Here is a 16,563-nt window from a genome sequence, read left to right on the forward strand (position 1 = left end):
CTGGCTTTGGTATTAAGGTGATGTTAACTTCATAGAATGAGTTAGGTAGTATTCTCTCCTCTTCAATTTTTTGGAAGATTTAGAGCAGGATTGGTACTAATTCTTCCTGAAACAATTGTTAGAATTCATCTGTGAAAACATCTGGTCCTGGGGTTTCTTTTTGGGGAGGTTTTTGATGACTTATTCAATCTCTTTACTTGTGATTGATTTGTTGAGGTCTTCTATTTCTTCTAGATCTGTGTACGTTGTTATGTATTTCTAGGAAATTGTCCATTTCATCTAAGTTATCTAATTTTTTGCACACAGTTGTTCACAGTTATCCTCTTATTATATATTTTTATTTCTAAGGGGCCAGTGGTAATGACCCCACTCTCATTTCTGATTTTACTTTCATCTTCTCTCTTTTTTTCTTTGTCAGTGTAGCTAAGAGTTTGTCAATCTGATTGATCTTCTCAAAAAACCAACTTTTGGTTTTCTTGATTCTCTCTCTCTTTTTTTCCCTCAATTTCATTTATTTCTGCTCTAATCTTTGTTATTTCTTTCCTCTTGGTTGCTTTCGTATTGGTTTGCTCTTCTTTCTCTAGTCCCTTCAGGTGTTGTTAGTTCCTTGATTTTAACTTTTTTTCCCTTTTAATGTAGGCATTTATGGCTATCAATTTCCTTCTCAGCACTGCATTCATTGCATCCCATAAGATTTGATATGTTGTATTCCCATATTCATTCATCTCAAGATATTTACTGATTTGTTTTTCCATTTCATTCTATTAATATGATATATTATATTAATTTATTTTCTTATGTTGAACCACCTTTCATTCCTGAGTGCAATCCCAAATGGTTGTGGTGTATGATCCCTTTAGAGTGCTGTTGGATTCAATTTGCTCATGTTTTCTTTAGGAGTTTTGCATCTATATTCATGAGGGATATTGGTCTGTAATTTTCTTTTCTTGTAATAATTCTATTTAGCTTTTGTATTAGGATGATTCTAGTGTCATATAATGAGTTAAATGTTAGTACTTTCTTGTATATCTTTTCAGATATACAATATGCACACAAATAGTATTCCCTCTTTCTTAAACCTTTGGTGGCATAGTATAAACACTATATAACAGACTGTGCTTTTTTTTTTTAAATTCAGTTATTGAAATATATTCACATACCATACCATTATCCATGGTATACAATCAACTGTTCACAGTACAATCATATATTATGCATTCATCACCACAATCTATTTCTGAACATTTTCCTTTCATCAGAAAGAATCAGAATAAGAATAAAAAATAAAAGTAAAGAAAGAACACCCAAACCATCCCCTCATCCCACCCTATTTGTCATTTAGTTTTTGTCCCCATTTTTCTTCTCATCTATCCATACACTAGATAAAGGGAGTGTGATACACAGGGTTTTCACAATCACACTGTCACCCCTTGTAATCTACATTATGTACAATCATCTTCAGGAGTCCAGACTGCAGGGTTGGAGTTTGGTAGTTTCAGGTATTTACTTCTAGCTATTCCAATACATTAAAACCTAAGAGGTGTTATCTATATAGTGCATAAGGATGTCCACTAGAGTGACCTCTCGACTCCATTTGAAATCTCTCAGCCACTGAAACTATTTCATCTCATTTTGCATCCCCCTTTTGGTCAAGAAGATATTCTCAATCCCATGATGCCAGGTCCAGATTCATCCCCGGGAGTCATATCTTGCATTGCCAGTGAGATTTACAGCCCTGGGAGTCAGGTCCCACATAATGGGGAGGGCAGTGAGTTCACCTGCCGAGGTGACTCAGTTAGAGAGAGAGAGGGCCGCATCTGAGCAACAAAGAGGTACTCAGGGGGAGACTCTTAGGCACAATTATATGCAAGTTTAGCCTCTCCTTTGCACTAACGAGCTTCATAAGGGCAAGTCCCACCATAGAGGTCTGGGCACTTCAAACTCCCAGTCCCAATGTTTGTGACAACATCAACACTAGCCCAGGTGAGGAAGTCCAATACTTCTGCACCTTCCCCCAGCTCCTTGGGGTGAGGGGGGGGGGGGGAAGCTGTAAATATATTTTTTATTCTCTGCTCAAATTACTTTGGGATGTGTCACTATTTCACTCTAACCTATACTAACCTACCGTTATCTCCGTTCCTATTCAAAGTTCCATGTAATTGTGGTGTTTGAACAAACCAACTGTAGAGTTATACTGTTTAGAAAATATAGATCCTGCACCAAATAGAGATCTCTTCCCTTGGTCTCACGTGGAAGTTGAAGTTTTAAAACCAGTCAGTTTTGACCTTTACCCTTTGGCCCGGCTGGCCCTAGTCTTAACCAGATCTGCTTCATTCATATCACTAATTGAAGTCTGGGCTCTTTTTCAGCTTTTTTTTTAAACAGTGGCTGTATGCACTAATACTGACATTCATATCTGCCGAGCTCTAGCTCTGAGTTTCAGGTGTCTTAGAGATACTCATTGTTCCAGAGACCAATCAGGTTATACACTAAGGGATCAGCACCTCAAAGTTTAGCGTTAGGCATTACAATTCAGGAATAGAGTTGACTGCTATAAGAGCTTACAACCTAGGGCCCATTACAATAATCATATCTACATTGGGCTATGTTCTAAGATTCAATTCTGAGTTTAGACATTGTAGTTAGTCCATATTGGCTAGGCATTATAGTGTTTGCCTTTATTTCTGGCGTACTTCACTCAAATACTGTGTACAGGATCCATTCACCTCGTTGTGTGTCTCACAGCTTCACTCCTCGTAGTTGCTCAATATTCCATTGTATGCATACACCACAATTCACCATTCTGTTCCTCAGTCTGTGTACCCTTAGGTCACCTCCACCCATTGCACATCATGATTGCTGCTTCCATGAACACCAGTTTGCAAATGTCCATTCATAACTCTGCTCTCAGATCTTCTGATGACATACCCCATAATGAGGTTGCAGGACCTTATGGTCCCCACATACTTAACTTTTTGTGGAACCACCACACTGACATTCAGAAAGGCTACACCATTCTCCCTGCTCATCAACAGTAGATAGGTACATCCCTCTCACCGTGTTTTCTCCAACACTTTTACTCCTATATGTATTTTTTCCTACAATTTTATAGAGTTATATTCACATACCATACATTTATCCACAGTGTACAATCTGTTGTTCATGGTATCATCATAAAGTTGTACATTTATCACCACAGTCAGCACTTGAACATATTGATTACTACAAGAAAAATTGTTTTTTTTAGCAATAATAAAAAAAGATGATAAAAAGAAAAATAACATGTCATACAATACAATATAATAGTAAGGAAAGAAAATAACACCACTACCAAGAATCCCATATTCCTCGCCTATATCTCCTTCTCATATACACTTAGCATTGGCATATTGCCTTTGTTACATTTAATGGAAGTATATTACAATGTTACTGTTGACCATAGACTCTAGTTTGCTTTGATTATGTTTTTTCCCAAATACCATCCCTTTTTCAACACTCTACATGATTGACATTCATTTGCTCTCCATCTCTTTGTATGTATCTTGGTGACAATAACTATATATATACAATTTCCCTCCTTGTAATGACTTCCTACTATTTCATTTTTTGGCTGTACCACAATTTATTTAATCAGTCCCCAATAATAATTTAATTAATTATTGATTAAATAAATAAATAAATTGATTTATTTAATCAATGTTTCCAGTATGTTTTTAAATATTAGGTTTTGGTAAACATAGAGTAAAATTTTCACTTCTAAGTGTACAGTTCTATGAATTTTGATAAACATGTAGTCATGTAACCACAATCATGATATAGACCAGTTCCATCACTCCAAAAAAGTTCCCTAGAGTACCTCTGTAGGCCACCCCCCACTTCCCCTCATACCTAGCTCCTGGTAACCCCTGATCTGCTTTCTGCCCTTATAATTGCCTTTTACCAGAATGTCGTACAAATAGACTCATGTCATATAAATAGACTCATGCCTTTTGAGTCTGGTTTCTTTCCCTGAGCATAACGCATTTGTAATTCATTCAAGTTGTTTCCTGCATCAGTGATTGATTCAATTTCATTGTTGACTAATATTTCATTGTACAGATAGACCACAGTTTGTATTTTCATTCGCAATTCATAGAACAGTGGGCTGTTTTCACTTTGGGGCAATTATAAATAAATCTATTATTGTGTACTAGTTTTTGTGTGGACATAAGTTTTTGTTATTTTTGGGTAATACCTAGAAAGTGGGATTACTGGATCATAAGTTAAATGTATGCTTTACTTAATAAGCAGCTGCCAATCTGTTTTCCAAAGTGACTATGCCATTTTGTTTTGCCAGCATTTATTTTAATCATTCTAATAAGCGTGTATGGTTTTTGTCTGCTATAAACAGTGCTATAATGAATATCCTTATACGTATATCCTTTGTGATTAAAAAACATTCTGCCAAGTGGACAAAGCCAAACAAAAAATATCACAAGCTGCATGATTCCATTTGTATGTAATATCCAGAATAGGCAAATCCATACATTCAGAAAGTATATTTATGGTTGCCAAGGGCTGGAAGGAGGAGGAATAGGATATGGGGTTTTTTTTTGGGGGGGTGGTGGTGAAAATGTTGTGGAACTAGATAGTGGTGATGTTTGTACAACATTCCGAATGTATTAAATGCACACTGTAAAATTGTTAAAATGGTAAATTTTGTTTTACATCTATTTACCACAGTTAAAAAATGCTTATTGAGATTTACTAAAAAGATTTGAAAACCTATTGATGAGTTGAGACCTGCAGTTTAAAGAGCACTTATCTAGAATCTAGGTCACAAGCTCTTATTTACCAAGTCTGGCAATGCTCCTGGAATCACACAGCTTGACTCTGCCTTTTAGATACGTTATTCTCGTGTTCAGTTTTCTTCATTTCCTTGGGATGATAATTATTCTTTCATCAATTTATTTCACACATAGCTCTTAGACTCTTTGTGTGCCAATTCTAAATGCCAGTGGAAGAGAACAGGCTTTGAAGAGCCAGAGATCGGAATTTTAATCTCAGCTCTACCATTTGCTGGTGAACTTCGTTAAGTCCCTTCAGGTTTCCTCATCTGTAAAAGGGCAGTAACAATAGAAATCAAGGAGCTAAGGCATATAAGGCATTTTGCCCATATAAGGCTCAAAGCCAGTGCTTAATACAGTGATTCTCAAAGTGCTCCCCAGACCAGCACCATCAGCATTACCTAGGAAATTTTAGAGGTGCAAATTCTTGGATCTCATCCCGGGTTTACTGAATCAGAAACGTCAGGGGTGGGGCCCAACAATCTTTTACCAAGTCCCTCCGGTGATTCTGACGCATGCTCATGTTGAGAACCACTGGCTTAATACACAGCAATCAGTCCGTGAGGCTGCAGCGATTTGCAGCCGGGAGATTATGAAGACTAACATTAAACACCAAGGTGACAGCAGCACCCACAGGTAAAGGTTCCGAACTGTCAGCCGCACTCCCTCTCCCACCCCTCTCAGCAGGGCCCGCCCATAGCGCCCGCTGATTGGTGAAGTCTGTCTTGGACTTTCCCCACCCACCTAATTATGGAGATTAACTGAGAGGGGCGGGGACCGTGAGGGGTGAGAGCTGTACGCCTATTGGCTACAGGTTCTAGTGGGGTGGAGCTGCGCGTGCGCCCGGGCGAAGCGCGCCCTCGGCGGCCGTTGGAAAATGGCGACTGTCGCCGAGCTGAAGGCTGGTGAGTCCGCTTAGGGAGGCTTGCCGGGTGGTAAGCATCCGGCCTTCGGCCTGTGTAAAAGATGGGACGGAAGAAGAACGCGTGGAACACAAGTCTTTTGGCCGTTCTGGGGGTCATTTTGAGGTGTCAGGGCCTAAGTAGTGTGGCGGCCGCTGCGCGGGGTGCCTTTGAGGAAAGTGGAGGCACTGGGGCAATATTGAAGCAGGCTTTGAGGTAGCGGAGTCGCTGCAGACTGTGCAGGTACCTGAGCGATGTATAGTACTGCACCTTGGGCCCTTGGCGCCTCTCCCTGGACCCCGCCGGGGATCCCCCGAACTAAGCTTGACAGATAAAATTAAAAAAAAAATATTATTCGTTGTTTATTTAAAATTCAAATTTAACTGTGCGTCCTATATTTTTATCTGCTGAGTCTGGCAACCTACGCAACCCCTTTGGGCCGGACCCTACGCCGGGAGCTAGGGGTACAGCGGTGAAAAAGGTAGACGAGGTCCCCAGGGAGTTTGTGGTGTAGCGGGGCGACAAACAATAATCGCTGCAAGAGAAATTAAAAAGGGTGATGGTTTAGATCAGGGTTTCTCGACTCAGTTGACGTTTTGGGCCGGGTAGTTCTGTTTTGGGGGGCTGCCCTGTGCATTAAAGGATGCTTAGCAGCATCCTTGGCCTCTACCCACTAGATATCAGTAGCCCCCTTCACACCCCAAATTGTGACAACCAAAAATGTGTTCAGCTTTTGCCAAATGCCCCCTGATGGGACGGGGGTGGGGCAAAATCTTCTCCCGCTTGGAGAACCACTGGTTTAGATAGGGAGGGATGCATTAGGGGGATCCCAAAGCATTTGCAGGTGCTGGTATCACCCCTAGCTCCTCTGGTGAAACATTTTGGCGCCACAGTGGTATCCTGAAAGATTTATTGAGCTTCCTGCTGCTTTAATCAGGGTACCATAGTAGGTCCTGGGTTTGGGGAGCTAATTTGAAAAAAAAAAAAAAAAAGTCATGATGATGATGAGTACAGTACGCCATTTATTTGTGTTAGGTACAATTCTAAGCCATTTGTGAGGGAGGTTCTGGCTTTCCATTGGGAGAAACTGGAGGTTGAAAGTTTCCTAGCGGCACAGTCTTCTCTTGTGTAATAGGAAAAATTACTCTGAGGTAATTATGTGCAAGTCTTTAAGGTGATAACATTTGTACACTGTTATCTTTGAAGCAGATGTCCAGACTAGTAATATAATTATAGCTGTCTGTGAGTGCTGATAGGGCAGGCACCATGCTGCACATGTGTTATCTAATTGATTCCTTACAATAACCCTATGAGGTAGATAGTACACTATGCCCATTTCATAGACTGGGAAACTGAGGTTCTGAGAGGAGAAATAGCTTGCCCACAGTCATTTAGCTAGTAAGAGGCAGAGTCTGGGAACCTAGATATTGATGGGTCAGAGTTCTGGGTCTTAACCACTGAGTTATACTGTTGCCCAATGAATAAAACTGGTTCTAGTTTCCAGGGAACTCAGGATCTAAAGCAGTAAATTTTTAAGATTTGGGGGGAAGGTTGAACCTCTTTGAGAATGTGACTCAGCAGCCATGGATGTAAGTCTATATTTGGGGCACTGGACTGGTGAACAGTGATTTAAAAAAGAAAATAAGAAGGTATGTCTCTGTCCACAAAAACAGATTTCACATGAATCTATGGATTCTCTGTCCCTGGGAAATACACTTCTCATATAATACAATTTCAGAGGGTTTAAAGATCTTCTTTGGGATATAAATCAGGTTAAGACCCTCTTTCTGAAGAAGTTATGGTAAAGTATTTTAAGCACCATAACAGAGGGAAGAGCAGAATCATCAGGAACCCCAGATGAAGGCATAACAGCTGGGAAAATAAGGTGTTTACTTCGCAGACATAGGGAACCCTTTATGTTTCTTCTGCATTCCCCTGTTCTGAATGTGTTTGTATCCAAGAGAAACTCGCTGAAAATTTGTTTGCCAACCAATTATCTGATATTTTATAGGTTTTTATCTTTTCTAAGCACTTTCACATTTTCCACTTCACTTTTTTTACCTCTAGAAGGTAAAGAACTCATTGTCTTGGAGGAGACAACTGAGGCATGTGTTAGTGATCCATCACTGACTCTGGCTCCATTAATTCTCATTTCTTTGCTGAGATTGGGGCTGTGTCCTGTGCAATACAAAGTAATTTGGACAAGATCCTTGCCAATTAAAAAAAAAAAAAAACTCTCCATCTAATTTCCAGAGATGGAATTAGAGAACAGGGGTTCAGTTGTGATCTTAAGGATAAGTCTGTACCTTCCTTTTATGGGCCTGTTAAAAAGTGTGATTGAGGGATAACTATACTTAGAAACCTGCAGAAGTGTTGAGGGGATGATTTTAAAACATGGGGAAAGGAAAGTAAGTGTGGTCTACATTATTATCACTTTAAGTATAAGATGGAAAATATTTTTTGTTTATCATGGCTTAAAAATCATTTATGTCCATGCCTATCTAGGTAAGCTCCTAGGTCTCCCTTTATGAATTTTCATGATTGTGGAGAATTTATTTGGTGCCTTTGGCAGGGTACAGTACAGTGTTAAACTACATTTATTTCACAATAGTATACTACACTGTATTATAAAGCTCCTAGGTAAAATTTATTGAGTTTTGCTATGTTCCAGGGTGAGATGTATGGATTCTGTGGAGTTAAGTCATTGAGCCATTAGAGACTAACGAAGAAAGAAGTTTCTGGACCACTGCAAGGGATGGAACCAATTCAGCTCCATGTTCCTCATTATCTGTTTGTAGCTAAATGCTATATTCCAGCTGCTGATATTTGTAATGATGACCATAGCTCATCAAGCAAAAGCTGTATTACATTCAGTATATATATTCCTGACTCCTTAAGATGGCGGTGATACAATAAGGAAATAACTGAAACTATGGTACTATAACTCATAACAACTTTAGAAATTTCCCATATAACTACTTGTTAAAGCATACTTTGAAAGGAAATAACTGAAACGGTGGAACTGTAACCTATAATGTTCTTTGAAATTTGTTCTCTAATTACTTGTTAAATTTCACTTGGAAAGGTATCACTTCTATGTATATATGTTATATTCTACAATAAAACATGGATTAAAAAACTAAAAAAAAACAAAAAACAAAAAAGATGGCGGTGATAAAAGAAGCAATGACAACTAAATTTAATGTGGTATTCTGGCTGGGATCCTGGAACAGAAAAGGGATGTTAGGGGGAAAAAAACTTAAAAAAAAAAAATGACAGTGATAAAGTCTCATGTTAGATTTGTAACCGAGCTTTAGATAAAATTTCAGAGTCCTGCTGTTTTAAAGTGTCAACTCAAAATTGTCTTTATTAAAAAATTTTCAAAAAATAGTCTGTTTCCCAAAGGTTCTGGATAGCCAGGTTTTTTATACAAAAGACATGATATATTCCTTCCTTTCATGGAGCATGCATGTTTTCTTTAAATAGTTGTCTTCTTTCTAGACCAATCAGAGGTTATTAGTGACACAGAACATGTCTGCAGTGACAAACACTTGAGAATATATGAGAGACTGTGGGTCAAATTCAAGTCCCAGTATGCTCACTGTTATTTTATTGCTTTTATTTTCCCCCTCACTAGAGAGAGCATATTAGACAGTGATGATATTATAGGGGTAAACTTGAATTTGCTCAAATATATTAAATATATGTTAAAACAGTAAATCATTACAACTTGGAAACTTTATTTTTTATTACAAACATGGTTTATGGTAGCTAATTTGATGATTGTTCTTTGTCTCTGTTTAGATCGGGAGCTGCTTTTATACCATTTACCTTTTAAATATCTTCATAGTACACCTAAAAATGACAAAGATTTATTCTATAATTGAAGCATTAACATTTTAATATTTTTTATTTAACAGTATTAAAGGACACCTTGGAAAAAAAGGGTGTACTAGGGCATTTAAAAGCAAGGATCCGAGCTGAAGTTTTCAGTGCCCTGGATGATGAAAGTGAACCCCGACCACCGTTGTCTCATGAAAACCTCCTAATTAATGAATTAATTCGGGAGTATTTGGAATTCAACAAATATAAGTATACAGCATCTGTCCTCATAGCCGGTAAGTGGTCTGGGTCAAAATCTACTTCTCCTCTTCTCCCAGTTCTCAAAGTGTTCAGCTTGGACATCTAATTGTATTACCAAATAGTGTCATCTGAATGACTGGGACATAAAAATTATGGGCTCCTTCTGTAGCTTGAATGGGTTCTCACAAGGCTGATGATACTGTAAGGGAAAATCTATAATTAGGTGCATACTTGGAAAAAGCATCATGATTCTTGATACTGAGAACAAACAGTTGTTGACATTTTGTCCTGTTTGCTTTTAGTCTTTTCTATGTATATTTAAAAATATATATACACACACAAATTGAATGTATATATTCTTTTAAAAAATGCAAAATATTGGCAACAAAGCCTCAAAATATTACTACTATGTATTGGTTAGAGATATATACATGTACATACACAAGCACAGTATTTAAATGGACTAGAAGGGTAAACTGCAAACTCACCCTCATGTGAGAGAGAGAAATTGTTTTTGGAGGAAGGGGGTGAGCAGTTAAAGAGAAATTTACTTTATCTCTTAAATTTTATTTCTTTAGAAGAAAGTAAAAAAATAAACAAAATAAGTAATATTCTTTTACAGTCTAACAGTTACTAATTTGGGTGGTGAGACTGGTGCTTATTTTATTATTGTTAATATCTTTTGCCAACTTTTAAAATCTCTTCCCTCCAAAAAGGGAGAGGAGATGAAGTATATGCACAATAGTCAAGACAGTGGTTACCTGTGAGATGGGGGTGAGGAATGAGATTCAGAGGGATGGCCAAAAGTACCCCATATGTATACCCTTTAATTCCCTCATTTAAGGTTTCATCTATGCTTTTAAGACCATTTCATGCCTTGGAGGTACCTCATCAAAGAGGGTATGAAGAGAGAATGAATTCTTTATTTGTGAAGCTAGAACTTTCCATTTCAGATCCATTATTTAATATTAAGCATATATCTTACTGAATAAAGACTAATGATTTTATTGGTTTAAGGATCTTTGAGATCAGTATCTCCATTTATCTGTTTGTTGTAGATGACTACGCAATACCAGTAACACTTAGAAAAAAAGATTAAGGCATGTTGTTTTTTCCTCCTGAATAGCATTCCATGTATGGCTGTACCAGTTTATCTATTCATCCATTAATGGACATTTAGGTTGTTTCCAGTTTTTTCATGATTATGCATTAAGCCACCATAAACATTGTATACAAATTTTTATGTGAACATAAGTTTTCATTTCTCTTGGGTAGATAGCAAAGAATGGGATTGCTGGCTTGTATGTTAAGTGTTGCTTTACTTTTATAAGAACTGCTTAACTGTATTCCAAAGAAGTTGTACCATTTTGCTTTCCCACCAGCAGAGTTCCAGTTGTCCTGTATTCTTGCCAGTACTACTTCTTAGTTTAATTTTACTTTTAGGATTATTGCCACTCACATATTCTCAAAAAATAAGTTGCTGGTTCTGTCATGTGTTTAATTCACTGGCTTCTTAGGAAACAGACTTTTAATATCTATTTATTGTAGTCTAGATATAAGAACAGTATTTGCCCAATAAAAAATTAAGGGATTGAAAAAAATGTCTGTTACCCTATATTGTTACACATTTAACAAAATATGTATTTTGAGAATCATAAAATCATATGCAGTTGGATTTGTCTTGGTTTGTGCCATTTTTCCAAAATCTGAAAAATGTGTATACTGGGTAGGCATGGTTCTTACCAGAATCGTATTTGCTTTTTTGATTAATTAATAAAGACTCAGTATTTCCATGATTTTTTTTCCCCAGAATCTGGTCAACCTGTTGTTCCACTGGACAGACAGTTTCTCATCCGTGAATTAAATGCATTTGAAGAATCAAAGGATAATACGATGTAAGAAGTTTTTTTAAAAAAAGGAGTTTTCAGATATTGTTGTATTGGAGTCATAATTGCTCACTGTTGATTTCATTTCAGTTTAATTCAGCAGGTATTTATTTAGGTCTAGTATGCATCAAGCACTGGACCAAATCCAAGATGTGCAGCAGTGAACAATAGAAAATTCCTGTGACTTCAGAGGAATAAGCATCTCTACTTCTTTCTAAGAGTAACTCCTGTTGGCTTCTTGATTCATCCCTTTTGTTCTTCTGAGTCTTGGCTCTATCGATTGTTTCCTTCCTCACATTTAGCTCTTCCCTACCCTGCTTCTTTCACTTCAATTCAGGGGATTCAGTTATCGCTCCTCCTAAGAAAACCTTCTGTCAACTCCCATCCGCAAGCTACTACTCAATCTGCTTTTTACCACCAGACTTTCTGAGTCAACACTGCTTTCATTGTGTTATTATTCCCTGTTTTGCCTTTCCTGTATTTAAAATTCTTCCCTTGTCATTTATTTGGAAACTATGTTCTTAGAAAGGAGGTGACCACCTTCTAGTAGTTTTTTTAGTTATTTTCCTACTTCAGTGTTTCTTAAACTTTTCCCAGAGGATCCCTGAATGGCACAATAATTATCTATGGCAGCTGAAAAGAGCCTGCCCCTAGCAAGAAATTTCTTTGAAGTCTTGTGTTTTCTCTTTCAAAAAATTCATTGAATTTTTTTTTTCATTCTACTTTATGGCATAATTGTGTTTGTTTTGCTGTAAAAATGTTTTAAATTACATAGTAGTTAAATTTAACTCCCACAGAAATCTTTATGTAAAATTGATGTCCCAGGATCATGTTCTACATTTAGCCTGCACTTTTTACCAAACCCATCCTAGCACCAAGATTGGGTGAATATTTTTTCCAATTTGAGAAACACAGTTTTACTTAATTTCTGCAGCATTTTGTAATATTGACTACTACTTCTTAAAACTCCTATCAGTTAGCTTTTGTGACTCTTTAACTCTTGGTTTTCCTGTCACCCTAATGTTGTTCTCAGTTTCTTTCATGGACTCCAGTAGGATTCCTTTAATTTGTGGTCTTTCAAGTTTTCCTCAGCTTTCTTTTCCTCGTTTCCCTCTTCCTTTTTCTAAGTGCTCTTCAGTCTTTAATGATGCCTCCAAGATGATGTATCTGACAGATCTCCTGAGATGCAGGCCCAAATTTCTGCTGGCATGTCAAACTCAGTGTGTCCAAAAATTGAATCCATTATTTTCATCTCCTCATCACTTTTTGTAGGTTCCACAAACTTGGAGTCTGCCTAAATTTTTGGCTCCTTCCCAATTTTTTACACATCGGTTTGCAGGTGCTATTAATTCTGCCTCTGCAGTGTCTTTTATCTAGTCTTGCTGCCCTGAACTATACTGTTCAGTAGTCTTCTAACTGGCTTGCCTTTCCCCAGCTGCTTGTTTTTCCAGCTTATGCCTCACACTGCTAACCGTTTACTTTCTTAAAGACAGTCTTTGCTTGTTTAAAAATATGTGACAACTTTCCATTGTGTACACATGAAGTCCAAATTCCTTGGCGGAGTGTTTTTGGCCTCTGTCTTCCTACCCCTGTTTCTAATTACATCTCCCACTCTGATGGTTGCTCATTGTACCCCGAAGATGCTTTGCACCATGATGTTCTTTGCCTTTGCATTAACGCCTCCTTTCACTCAGAACCCTTAGATCACTACCTTCACCATCTTATTCTTGTAGGAGTATCGTTCTTTGTTGGCCCTGTTCAGACATTATCTCCTTTATAACATTTTTCCTCTTCCCCATTCCGCTTCCTTTTCCCTTAAAGTTGGAATGAACTTTTTTTCCTGTATTTCTTTAAGGTTTGCTTTGTACTTTTATTACACATGTATTTCATTCTTCCTTATAGTTTGCCCTTCCACCAAACAGGAAATTTAACAAAGACTCGCTGCCATTCTTTTCTACTTGTATAGTATCTAACAATGCGCTTTATACATATAGATGCCCCATAAATGCTTGTTGAGTTCAGTTAAATGTCAGTTACCAAAAAATTTGTCATCTATATAAAAATCAAGATGATTTTGGTAAAGTGAGAGAAGAAAACATTTCTTAACTCAGTTTCATTGATTTCTAAAGTCTTTATGCTGATACTAAATGTCTTCTGAAGCCGTTAGTACCATACTAAATTGACTAAAAAGGAAATTAATCTCCATTACACTATAGTTTAGAGCAAAAATTTGATTTGAAAAAGTGCAGTTTGGGGTAATGCACTAATAGAATATTGTTACATCACTATACACTTTACTAGTAAAGTAGCTGTTTTGAAATAGCATTTTAATTTTAATAAATATTAAATATGTAGACTCTGTCAAGCTCTGTGCTGAGTAATTTATGATCTAGCTCTAACAGAAGGATTTTGTAAGCATAAGGTGATGAATGAATGTAGCAAGCTGACTGCTTGGTTACACAACTTCTGATTAAATATTGATGTGAAATGCTATGATCTCCAAGGGGAAGAACAGTGGCTGAAGTACTTAGGATAAATCTTATTTGAGTAGAGTAGTTAGAATTTGTTTTAATTATAGTGAAAGTAATAATTGTTCATTGTAAAAAATGTAGCTAGCTCAGAATAGTGTAAATAGAAGAGTGAAAGTCATTGTGTCCTCTACCTGCTCCCCCATCCACTATGGCCTAATCTAACTCCCAGAGATAACCACTTCACATTTTCTCATGCATTCATTTAAACATATATTATATGTTTAAAGTATATAAATGTGTATATTTTTCTTCCACATATATAAGGTATTGTACTCTACATAGTCTAGCAACTTGTTTTTCAGGCCAGAAATATAGGTCTCCATTTTTCTTGATTTATCTTTTTAAAATGAAGAGCTATTTCAGCAATACAAAAAGTACACAGCGATACAACAACATCTATGTTCCTAGTTCCCAGATTTGGAATATTATGTTGTACCTCTGATTTTTTTAATACGTAAAATGTTATGGGTATCTTTGAAGGCCACCTATCCTATTCCCATGCCTCCCTAGAATAACCATCGTTTTCCTTATTGTTTTAAACAACTATTGAGTGTTCATGTACCGTTATTAATTTATACGAACTCTTTTCGAACAGCATTTGGGTTGTTTCCAGTGTTTTGCTGTTGTAAGAGATATTGCACTGCTCATTGATTCACTTGAAAATATTTGAATGTCTGCTATATGCCAGGCATGGGTGTGGATATAGAAATGTAACAGTGAATATCATTTTCGTCAATGTTGGGAATCAGTTGCTCCCAGAGAGTGATCCATGGGATGCTTGTTCTGTGAGATGCTCAAAAGAAAAGGGATCTGGGGCCAAATGAGTGTGAGAAGGCCACTATGCTGATTGGGGATTCACATTGCCCATTAGGATAGCAAGGCTCTGAGAAGTCCTTAAATCAAGAGAGGACTTTATTGTTGTCCAAATCAGGTTTCCAAATTTATTTGAGTAAGGAATCCCTTTTTGGCATAATTATTTGCATTCTGCAGAGTTCTATGGATACATTTGATTGAACGCTGTTTTGAATGTTTGAGTATTAAACACAAAAAGTGGATTTAAAAAGCATAGATTCTGAAAATTTTTTGAAATATATAAAAACGGTATAATTGAAAACACTGGGAAAATAAGACAAAGGGTGTAAGCGTGACTTAGGATGAACCATGAGATATTTCATCATTTAAATAGCACTCTACAATCACAATAATACTTTCCGGTGAAACTTAAGATTTTTTATGCAAAGAAGGATGAAGTCTATAAATTATAAATAGCTTTATGCTAGATTAAGCCGTGTCACTAAATGAACGTGTGCCAAATTTATGAAGAAAATTCTAATTTTCAGAGCTTTTGGGTTTCTGAAGTGCTAATAAGGTGTTGTGGGATTGTCTTTTTCTTTAAATTATCTCTTTTTTTAAGCTTATTTTTTTTTAAAAAAAAAAAAGGAAACTTAATATCCATGAAATTGCAAATTGAATATGCTAGCTATATTTTTTCTAACAACATTAAAAACTTGAAATTTTGAAATCTTAAGCAAATTTTGTTGTATGTTAATTTTAAACATAAAATTTAAAATAAAAAAAATCTTCTCAAATCAATTAATACTTTGGAAACATTGGTTTAAAGTAAACAAAGAGACCTATTTTATATTCCTAGTTGATGTTTTTGTAAGAGTTGAAGCATCTGATTAAAAAAACTTACTTTCCAGTTTTCCTTGTGATTTGGAAAAATTGCTTTAATATGCAGCAGTATTGATTATTTATTGCTTCATAACAAAGCACCCCAGAACTTGTGGTTTAAAGCAACCAACATTTGTTATCTGTGGTCAGAAATTTGGGAGCGATTCAGCTGAGTAGTTCTGTCTCACGGTCTCTCATGAGGTGACAGTCAGTGTGCCAGCCTGGGCTGCAGCCAGCTGAAGGCTTGACTGGGCATGAGGCTTTGATGCCAAGGGGCTCACTCACATGAGATCTCAATTCCTCATCGTGTGTGCCTCTTTTTAGGGCTTCTTGAGTGTCCTTATGATATGGCAACTCACTTCCTCCAAAACGAGTGATCCAAGAGAGAGCATAAGGAAGGGAGCCACATTGCCTTCTATGACCTACTCTCTGAAGTCACACACTGCCACTTATGCTTTATTCTGTTCATTAGAAGTGAGTTCAGTCCACACTCAAGGAGAGGGCAATTAGGCTCCACCTTTTGAAGGGAGTATTATAATTTTAAACCATCATACCAGCTAATAAGTAGATAGATACCTCAAAAAAACGTGCCTATTAAATTATATTTTCAATTATGAGATTTGGAAACAAAGGGCAACGTTTGTGGTGTACCTTTCTTTAC

General features: G+C 36.9%; 1 protein-coding gene across 3 annotated transcripts in view; it reads left to right on the plus strand.

Moving 5' to 3' along the window:
* The first annotated feature begins 5,682 nt into the window (after positions 1-5,682).
* Positions 5,683-16,563, plus strand: part of CEP20 (centrosomal protein 20) — a 29,568-nt gene continuing 18,687 nt past the window's right edge. Inside the window, exons 1-3 of one of the 3 annotated variants that reach the window (XM_037814450.1) lie at positions 5,683-5,731; positions 9,649-9,846; positions 11,622-11,706. In XM_037814450.1, the coding sequence (XP_037670378.1) occupies positions 5,704-5,731; positions 9,649-9,846; positions 11,622-11,706 (311 nt within the window). In that variant the 5' untranslated portion in view covers positions 5,683-5,703. Of the gene's footprint in view, positions 5,732-9,648; positions 9,847-11,621; positions 11,711-16,563 lie in introns of those variants that run through there. The other 2 variants (XM_037814451.1, XM_037814453.1) reach the window with 2 other exon arrangements.

The sequence above is a fragment of the Choloepus didactylus genome, chromosome 21 (genome assembly GCF_015220235.1).
Source record: "Choloepus didactylus isolate mChoDid1 chromosome 21, mChoDid1.pri, whole genome shotgun sequence".
Lineage (NCBI taxonomy): Eukaryota > Metazoa > Chordata > Mammalia > Pilosa > Megalonychidae > Choloepus > Choloepus didactylus.